Source organism: Mirounga leonina, unplaced genomic scaffold, assembly GCF_011800145.1.
Source record: "Mirounga leonina isolate KUSES-001 unplaced genomic scaffold, KU_Mleo_1.0 Mir_165, whole genome shotgun sequence".
Lineage (NCBI taxonomy): Eukaryota > Metazoa > Chordata > Mammalia > Carnivora > Phocidae > Mirounga > Mirounga leonina.
The window spans coordinates 40,997,458-41,007,895 of NW_023270415.1; the positions used below are offsets into that span (position 1 = coordinate 40,997,458).

The 10,438-nt window shown below is 45.2% G+C and overlaps 1 protein-coding gene across 4 annotated transcripts; it reads left to right on the forward strand.

Annotated features, from left to right (window-relative positions):
* Positions 1 to 891: 891 nt before the first annotated feature.
* Positions 892 to 9,939, forward strand: PDP1 (pyruvate dehyrogenase phosphatase catalytic subunit 1). 4 transcript variants are annotated; one of them, XM_035011531.1, is made up of 3 exons: positions 994 to 1,074; positions 1,914 to 1,948; positions 5,836 to 9,939. In XM_035011531.1, exons 2-3 carry the CDS (start codon positions 1,918 to 1,920, stop codon positions 7,491 to 7,493), a joined length of 1,689 nt encoding a protein of 562 aa, XP_034867422.1. In that variant the 5' UTR covers positions 994 to 1,074; positions 1,914 to 1,917; the 3' UTR covers positions 7,494 to 9,939. The 4 variants fall into 4 exon arrangements, with proteins under 4 accessions (XP_034867420.1, XP_034867422.1, XP_034867423.1 ...); XM_035011532.1 differs by lacking the exon at positions 994 to 1,074 and adding an exon at positions 1,230 to 1,243; XM_035011530.1 differs by lacking the exon at positions 994 to 1,074 and adding an exon at positions 1,652 to 1,667.
* Positions 9,940 to 10,438: the final 499 nt, after the last annotated feature.

Sequence of the window (10,438 nt, forward strand, 5' to 3'; positions counted from 1 at the left end):
TGCCACCCAAAGCCTAAACTTACTTCACAGAAACAGAGTCCTATGGAGCAGAAATAACTTGGATGATGGTCCTCTGACTTCAAGTCCAGTGCTCTTCCCACTTCTCTAGGCTGAATTCTCTTTTCCTTGAAACCAGGGAAAACGAACAATAGTCATTTCAAAGCCCTTCAGAGCACACACCCACTCTACAGGGAAAAGAATTCCCTTCTCACAACTTCCTCTTGCTGTTTAGACCGGCTTTCTCTCCCTAGGACCCGAGAGGTGTCCAGAAAATGATAGAAAACATTATCTGAGTTAATGTTTCTAAAATCTGCAAACGAATGGGGCAACAGATACTTTGGGACTGTCGTGCTTATATTCTAGGATGGGGCGAAACGCTGGGAATTCCTTTCCCTGCTAGGCCGAGAGCCGTCCCCGCAGCCTATCCTATGAAGCCTGGGCCCACTAGGAAGGCGCAGGGAGGCGCAGCCGCCTGGCCACCTGGCACATGGCCGGTCCCCCCGCCGAAGTGCCAAGGATTCGCGGAAGCCCGTCCGGCTGGGAGCAGCCGGTCCACGGGGACCCCAGCTTGTGGGGATGCTGGGGCGAGCCCCAAAGCTTCTTCCCTACCCCGCCCGTCGCCAGCCTATTCAACGCCGCCCCGCCTAGCCGGTCGCAGGTCCCTAGCGCCACGCAGCCCCACCTTCCACCCTGCTACTGGGCGCGGTCACGTGAGGCGGGCCCGTGGAGCCAATGAGCGGCTCGCTCGGAATGGAAGGGATTGTCTGACCCCCGTGACGACACAAAGCTGGCTCGGAGCGCGCTGCTCTTCCGCCCCGCCTCGGGCCGGGCCAGCTCGCCTCCTCTCCGCCCACCCGCCCTTGCGCAGCCAATCCGGAGGCGGGAAGTGCTCGGGCCCGGACGTTCGGGCGGGGCAGTGTGGCGGCCCGGCGGGGCAGGGAGTGGGCCAGCTGGGGGCCTGGGCTGCACTCCGGGGAGTTAAGCCGGGGTCTGGAAGGAGTGCCGGGTGGTGCCGCCGCCGCTGCAGCGGCCGCCTCCTCGTCGGGAAGAAGCGGCTCCTCCCCTGCGTGCCCGGTTCGTATTCCCTGCTCCCGGCCCCCAGCCACCGGGTCCGGAATCCCCCGCTACCCGCCCAAAGTTGTGAGGGGGTTGCCCGGAGCGCGTGGGGAGAGGCGGCCGCGGGCGTGCGAAGGGCGGGCCGGCGGCGGCCGGGGCGGGGGAGGGACGAGCCCCGGAGCGCTAGGTGCGCGCGGGGGCGTCGGGGCTGCGGGCGGGCGTGGCGGCGCCGAGGGGCAGCCGCGGGCTCGGGGTAGGGGGCGGGCCGGCCGCGGCCGCTGTCAGCGCCGGGGCGCCGTGGGGACCTGCGGGAGGGCTAGCTCCGGGGAGGTGCGGCGCCGACGGCGTGGCGTCTCTGCCTGAGGGTCCCCCGTATGCACCGCGGGGTCCGGGGTGACCCTACGGCAGCCTGCCGCGCGGCCGACCCCTGCCTTAGGCTTCTGGACCGAAGCCGGCGCAGCGTGGGCCGGGCGGGGTGCGCAGCGGGTGGAGGATGCCGCGGGCCAGTGGGCTCCGCGCCCGGGCTGGATGGAAGGGCCGGTCCCGGGGCGCACCTCTACTCGCTGCTGGGTCCCCGCCGCCTCGGGCGGCGTCCCTGACTCTCCTGCGGGGTGGGTTGGTTTGGTTGGTTTCCTTCTTCTCCCCACCCCTTTCTCCCTGCTCCATCCTTCCCCCCCCCCGCCCGCCCTCCCAGCCCCATTCCCGGGGCAGGAGCGAGAGCTCGCCCCTCCTCCGTGCCCGCCTCCCCCGCCTCCTCTAATGAGCATCTCTGCCTTGCTTTCAATGGGCCGGTGCTGCTGTCGCTGCTGCTGTCCGCGCGGGTTGTGGATGTTGTCGGCTCCGTGTTGTGATGACAGGAGAATGTGTGTGTGTCCCGGGCCCAGACGAATTGGTAGGTATTCACTTAACTACCTGCGTTGGGTACCCAGGAAGGATGGTGACTGCTCTTGTGTGTGGATGGTTTTAGGTGGGTCGCCGTGGAATTAAGGGGTGAGGTAGGTAGAAAAAGGGGACAAAGGGGTCCTGGACCCGGATAGCTTTGATACCTTCGTGAGTGCAATTTTCAGGTAGGGACAAAGGAAACGAATCAAACAAGTGCTGGCTTGGGGCTTCGGGTCTTCTGAGGGAAATCGCTTTCTTCATTCTTGTAGAGATGACCGGAGCTGTGAAATGGCTAGGCATTTCCAGAAAACGCTGAGAAACTGAAAAGTCTTTATACAGGATGTTTAATGCAATTGGATTACATAAACTGAGGTTCTGACACATTTAATGACTAGTATGGCTTTTTTTTTTTTTTCTCCCTGTTTACACCAAAAGCTTTGAAAGCTGAAGAGCTCCGGAGTCGGTGCAGTATTAACAGCATTTTCTAATTAATATGGTCCCTGAGTTTATTGAATGAAGTGGAACCCTTTCTTGGCACAGGCTCTGCCCAGCACATCAGTAAGAATGGATGGGTCTCTCTCCTGTTTCGATTGCAGTGCATCTTTTCTTATTAGTCATTGGTAAAATGGGCCAAATTGGCCCAGGACTAAGATGCTGCATATAAGGTGACTGAGTCTGGATCATGGGATGGGAACTTCTCAGTGAAATTGTGGTCAGAAATCACTTGAAAATATGACACTGCTCCAGTTTACCAACACTGTACCTTGTTGCTGTTCTTACTTGTCTAATCAAGAGCTTTCTACTTCATTAATTTAGCGAGTTTGTCGGCAAAAGTTTTGATTTTGTGGGGTTTTGTTGTTGAATCACAGGATATTCAGAAAGATACCCAGTTTTTGAATCCTCACTTACGGTTTAAAAAAGCATTTGGAAGTACTCTGACTTCTAAGGCTATCTGATCTGATGGAGAGAATATATCCTGTACTGGTGGTGATAGAACACTTATTAATCACAGAGCAGGGTTTTCATTTCTCTTAGAGAATTCCATATTCTCTAAGAATTTGTCTTTTGAAGGCATGTTGGGAGTTGGGGAATTGGGATGCAGTCTCAGTCCATATGCTAAGCTCTTGAATAACTGAAAGATACAGTTGATAAATTCCACTCTGCTTTTTTTTTTTTTAATCTCGAGAACTTTTGCCTTGCGGGAAAAATGTATTACCTGAGTATTTGAGTGCTTGCTGTTTGAATTTATGTATTATTCAGAGCATCTGCTGCATGAATCCGTACTTTTGCCACAATATTTCATTCATTTTGCAATCAACTACAAAAGCAGAAAAATTGTCAAAACAAAGTATTTAAGGAAAGTGCAGGTTTCTTGGGCTTGTTATTCCTTGATTAGACATCACATAACCAAATGCTATTACGCCATCTACCAAACGCCCCTTGCAAACACATACACACATACGCACACACACAAAGTAGTACTTTGATTCAGTCTACATTCCATGCGGAAACATTTCTTCTTCCTGTAAAAGTCTTAAACTTTAAAATAGCACGAATACAAACTTATCTAAAGTTATAGAGAAAAGTTTTCTTAAGATGGGCATCTGTTTATATTTTTAATAATAGAAAATCTTTATACAAAGCATGAAATGAATTGATGTGCTTTCTGCATGCAAATCTGACGAGACATGGTTTATGTCTGGAAGCCAGTGTCATGTGGCCCAACATTGGAGCACATCTCCTGGCTCAATCATGTACCCTTAACCTTTGGATGACTTTCAGGTATATAGTTTGAAGTGCAGTTATTTAAGTGGTTAGTCTTGATAGATTCCTTTTCTTCCGGAATTTCTATTTTTCATTATTGCATTTCAGAATGCTTATTTAGTTATGGATCTTACTTCCAAAATTCTAATCATTACCTTCTGTTGCCTATGCTTATCTTCAGTTTCTTAAACAAGTCCCTCCTTAAATAGCACATTTAAAATAATGGTACTTTCTATCATTTGCAAAAGGGGTTCTGTATGCCTGGCTTATGCAGTCCTTATTACTGAAGCAAACAAGAATCAGTTATTATTCAGTGTTATTTTCTCTGCTCTCCCACATCCCACTTTCACTTCTCCAATTTCTTGTCGAAGGAGGGTACCTGAAAGTAGTGTAACTTAGAGCTAACAATCTCTGTGGTATTTGTACATTTTTTTTTTACCTGTAATGGGTTCAAACTTAAGAAGGAAATGTTGACATTAAGACTCAGATGGCTTTCGGCATTATTTTTTGTTTACTGCATGTGTTTCCTTATTTAAAGTGTTTCTGGGTTGCCTGGGTGGCTCGTTCGGTTAGGTGTCCGACTCTTGATCTCAGCTCAGGTCTTGGTCGCAGGGTTCTGAGTTCAAGCCCCATGTTGGGTTCCATGGTGGGCATGGAGCCAACTTAAAAAAGAAATAATAGAAGTATTTCTAAAGTCTGTTTCAAGTTATAGGGGAAATGAATTTTTTGAAGCAATGCTTCAAGAATTCAGGGGAAATAATATGTTAGGAGGAAGAGAGGTTTTTTTTTCTTGCATGAATTATTTGGATTAATGATACACATTCATAAAATTTTCTAGATAAATGTTTGGCAAAATATTTTCAGTGTCATATAGTATTACAGTTTTTATTCTTGATTTATATGTGTACTTTTTTTATACAAACCTTAGACTATTATTTCACTATTCGTTAATTGCTTTCTGAAGGCAAATGGGTACTTTTTTTTTTTTAATGTAAGAGGAAATATTTTTCCAGGGATTGAATTTTACTTGGGATTCAGAATGGATGAAAATAGTATTTCTATAGCTTTCCCTTATGGTTGATTAGCAGGAGAAAATGCTAGCAAGTAAATTAAATTCCAGAACTGAGAGCATTTACATTACTAAGAAAGTCTTAGAGCTATTAGTATACTTAAACCTTTTTTTTTAATCACAAAAGGTACAGTAAATTAAACAATGAAAAACTGAAACCGGCATTTGATTTCAAAGCCTCACTTCAGCTAACACTTATAAAAGCATAGAATCCCAGAAGAGGCCTTCAATAGCATCTGCTTCTGTGTGTTCACTTACAACCTAGGGAAGTGAGGCCCAAAGAGTTAAGCTGACATTTCTAGGGTTATTAGGCAAGTTGGCGGCAGACCTGTGTTCCTAAGCTCACCAAATTGGCGCAGTGGTCTAGAGAAACGTAGTTTGCAAGACCATCCACTGGGGTGCAGGAAGGGAATACTGGAATTCCTATTTTTATTCATTATGTAAAATTTTTTCTATATATTACAATGAACATTATATTAACACAGTGGTGTATGTATATAACTTACAAAATAATTCATGAATGTATACACACACACACACACACATATATCTGTAAGGGATGCATTCTAACACCTTTTTGGTGATAGCCATGTGTAATCAAATGTTAACAATTGACTACAAGTCTAGAAACGGGATTTTCATTCCTGGGAGGAGTTCCCTGTGCAGTATGGGAGATCCAGGGCCTTCTTGAGGCTAGAGAGGGAGGAGGGTGATTGGCCAGGTAGACTGCCACTGCATATGTTATATAATCTTCATCTCCTCGGCTGTTCCCAGCCACATCTATTGTACGTTCTGTACAGTCTGTGCGGCACAAAGATATATGAGGAAAAGAGAAGAGGGAGAGCTAGGCTGCAGTCCTGGCTCCACGAATGACGGAGAAGTGTGCTTAGCAGAATACACCGTGTAGAAATAGTACATGGTAGGCGTATAAAATACAGCGCTTCCAAGCACAGGGCTTAGCATGTAGATTCACCTGCTGAATATTTGTTATAAAAGCGAGGCTAGATGAAGTGATGTGAAATGTAACCGCTCCCTTTCTGTGTGTCTGTGTAATTGCTGTCTAGGAATCCCCGTCAGGAGCTCCAGCCTGCCGCTGTTCTCTGATGCCATGCCAGCCCCGACACAACTGTTTTTCCCTCTGATCCGGAACTGCGAGCTGAGCAGGATCTATGGCACTGCGTGTTACTGCCACCACAGACATCTGTGCTGCTCGTCCCCGTACCTGGCGCAGAGCCGCCTGAGATACGCGCCGCACCCGGCGTACGCTACCTTCTGCCGGCCCAAGGAGGGCTGGTGGCAGTACACGCAAGGAAGGAGGTACGCGTCCACGCCGCAGAAATTTTACCTCACCCCTCCACAGGTCAACAGCATCCTGAAAGCTAACGAGTACAGTTTCAAAGTGCCAGAATTCGATGGCAAAAACGTCAGCTCTGTCCTTGGGTTTGACAGCAATCAGCTGCCTGCAAATGCCCCCATCGAGGACCGGAGAAGTGCAGCCACCTGCTTGCAGACCAGAGGGATGCTTTTGGGGGTTTTCGACGGCCATGCAGGCTGCGCTTGTTCCCAGGCGGTCAGTGAGAGACTCTTTTATTATATCGCCGTCTCTCTGTTACCCCATGAGACTTTGCTAGAGATTGAAAATGCAGTAGAGAGCGGTCGGGCGCTGCTGCCCATTCTCCAGTGGCACAAGCACCCCAATGACTACTTCAGCAAGGAGGCCTCCAAATTGTATTTCAACAGCTTGAGGACTTACTGGCAAGAACTTATAGACCTCAACACCGGGGAGTCTACGGATATCGATGTCAAGGAGGCTTTAATTAACGCTTTTAAGAGGCTTGACAATGACATCTCTTTGGAGGCTCAAGTTGGTGATCCCAATTCTTTCCTCAACTACCTGGTGCTTCGAGTGGCATTTTCTGGGGCCACTGCTTGTGTGGCCCACGTGGATGGTGTTGACCTTCATGTGGCCAATACCGGTGATAGCAGAGCCATGCTGGGTGTGCAGGAAGAGGATGGCTCTTGGTCAGCAGTCACTCTCTCTAATGACCACAATGCTCAGAATGAGAGAGAACTGGAACGGCTGAAATTGGAACACCCAAAGAATGAGGCCAAGAGTGTGGTGAAGCAGGATCGGCTGCTTGGCTTGCTGATGCCTTTTAGGGCTTTTGGAGACGTAAAGTTCAAATGGAGCATCGACCTTCAAAAGAGGGTGATAGAATCAGGCCCAGACCAGTTGAATGACAATGAATATACCAAGTTTATCCCTCCTAATTATTACACGCCTCCTTATCTCACTGCTGAGCCAGAGGTAACTTACCACCGATTAAGGCCACAGGATAAGTTTCTGGTGTTGGCTACTGATGGGCTGTGGGAGACGATGCATAGGCAGGATGTGGTTAGGATTGTGGGTGAGTACCTGACGGGCATGCATCACCAACAGCCAATAGCTGTTGGCGGCTACAAGGTGACTCTAGGACAGATGCATGGCCTTTTAACAGAAAGGAGAGCCAAGATGTCGTCAGTATTCGAGGACCAGAACGCAGCAACCCATCTCATTCGTCACGCAGTGGGCAACAACGAGTTTGGGACTGTTGATCACGAGCGCCTCTCCAAAATGCTTAGTCTCCCTGAGGAGCTTGCTCGGATGTACAGAGACGACATTACAATCATTGTGGTTCAGTTCAATTCTCATGTTGTAGGGGCATACCAAAACCAAGAATAGTGAGTGGATCTTACCCTGGCCGTTCCCAAATGAAATAGATGTCAAGAGCAGATAGATTTGTAAAAGATACTAAGATAATAAACATTTCCAGTGGGTCATTCTAAGCATTTACCCATTTGGTAACTCTAGCTGGTCAAGTACTCCAAATTGACTTTGCAGCCGGGTGGAAGGATCATGGGAGTCTCCTTCTGCCTAGCCCGGACCTCACGGCACCTGCACTCGCGGCAAGTCAGTTCCTCGTTGCAAATGTCTTGTGACATTGGCTTTTATCAATCTGAGAAAATCAAGATGACCTGGCAAGTAGGATCTTGAATAGGCCCAATGCCAGGATCTTGCTGGGCATATTCTCTTGGTAAAAGGGAAGAAACATTACTGTTCAACCTGCAGACCCTTTTTGTCACTAAAATTACAATGTACATGAGAATGTTCATTTACTGCATGATTTCCTAGATATACAATCTGTGCATTATTCATAAAAATTTATTTTAGCCTGAAGTGGTTTTCAAACCCAGTACTTTAAGCCATAAATGACTGAGAACCAAGCAATCTGAATTTGTGTTTGTGATTATTTGACTGGAATGCTTCCTAAATGGAAAAACAAACTCTGCTCCCTTCCCCACCCTGGTTACCTAACGTAATCGAGATATTTTCTGCTTTGCCACACACTTGAAGACGACAGTGTTTTTGGTTTCGTCCACTCTTATACTGATGTTAAAAAAAGATTTTGTTTAGTTTGTAGTAATGAAATGATTTCATTTCATTTAGTGTGAAATAAAAAGATCCAGAATAAAAAGAAGAGACTGTTCAGTTCTTGTCATTTGTAGCCACCAACACAGTCAGGCTTATCTTGTAATCCCCAAAGGCTTGGCATGCTGTGTGTGGTGGGTAGACTGCTGCCAGGAAATCATACTCCCCATTCAGTAGTGATAAGAATGTTCCCCACTTTTGGAATTTCAAGGCTGACATAAATAAAAGAAGTTTAAATATCAAATTGGGGAGTAAGGTTTAATATTACTTTTGGGTGTTGAGGCTGGGGAGGGAGTTTTTGTTTTTCCCCATGTAGACATAGGTCTACGTTTAAGTAGTTAAAATATTTGGTTTAAAAATGACTAAATGCTTTAAACATATTGTAGGTTATAAATAGAAATCTTAAGATACATACACAAGAAGTTTTAAAAGGTAACTGGTGCATGCCTGATGCTTAATAGATCCCTTAGTAGCATCAAGTGTTGTTTGCAGCCGTCTCTGTAATTATATGCAGTCCCTTCTAATGCTGTATCAAAGTAAATGAAAATAAATATATTCAAATTGGCTTTTGGGGAGCTTATTTGATATGCATCAAATGGCATTTGTCCTGTGTTTAATGGTGATCTGTGTACAGCTGTGCATATATTTTCATCACTTATTCTAGCATCACTGTTAAAAGAATGGCTATGACTATGTTTGATATTCACATAGATTTTAAGACAACACGTGAGCAGCTTTCCCTTGTACAATTAGTTGAGGGGTTTTAGGAGTCTTTCCAATTTCTGTAGAATATGAACTAGCTGTTCAAGGACTTCTTCTGGACTGTGGACACTAAAGCAATGTAGAACTGACAGTAAAACTTGTTTCAGCTGAAAAACAGACTCAGGCATATTGTCACTCAGAGCAGCATATAATGTTTGTTTTCTGAGTTGTTCCCCACCCCCCACACCCCACTTTTCCCCTTAATTCAGCTTGGAACTTTTCTTCCAGGCAGCATTTTGGAAGGGGGAAGGCTGTACTATATATTTATTTCTAAATGTTTTGACAGATGTCATCTTTTAATTGAAGTATATGTAGACTGCTGTAGCAATTAAAACCCATTTTCAGGCTACTGTTTTAATTTCTCTCGAACACCGCCACTGAAGAGTTCCATGTTATTATATACTTAATAGTCTCATCTCTTTTTAGTACAGTATATATAAATTCAGTTTCTAGTGGTCACAATCAAAATAGTAATTATTGCACAAGAAACTTGGTCTGCAGTCCAAAAGCTGGTCTACTCTAGAAATGAAAGCGCAGTGTGGAGTTGACATTGTGGAAATAAAAATAATTGGATGTTAGAAATTTGTACTATCATCTAAAAGCAGTTGTGATTTTATTGTAATTGGTTGTCACTGTGATGTGATATTTAGAATTAAAGTGGAGAACACATGTAAACTTTCATAGTATTTAGCCTTAAACTTTTTTTTATTATGGAACCTCTCTTAACGTGCATCAACCTCTGTATTTATATTTAATCAGTGGCTCATGATATTTATAATACGCCCTTAACTAAGTGGAATGGTGATATGTTTCACAGTACTTGGTGAAAAACCTGTGTCTTATAAAAGATGTATCTGTACGAAGACATGTGAAAAGTTTATATTATTGGTCACAGAAATGCCCACAGTGAATTAAAGCTTCATATCTGCTTTCTGAATGGCCTGTGTTGGTTTTTAATAGTAGTAAGATTTATTAGATGTTTTACGACAGTAGTTACACTTAACTTTAGAATCCAGTAGATAATTAGTACTTAAAAAAAAAGCCACATATAATTTACATTCAATAAAATGCACAGATTTTAAATACATTGTTTGGGATTTGGTGACCACAACCCCAAAAAAGATACACAACTTTTCCGTAACAGAAAATTCCCTCTGCCCTTTTCCAGTTCATCCTTCAACAGGTAACTATTGTTCTGACTTCTACCACCGTAGGTTAGTAGTGTTGCTTATTCTAGAAATTCACATAAATGAAATTATATAATATGTACTCTTGTTCAGTTTTTTGAGATTCGTTTATGTTGTTGAGCGTATTCATAGTCTCTTACCAAGGAACATTCTATCATATGAATATATCACAATTTATCCATTGTTGATGGACATTATCAGCTCCTCCCTGTCCTCTTCTAAAGCCAACTTTTAGATAAGCAATTGTCA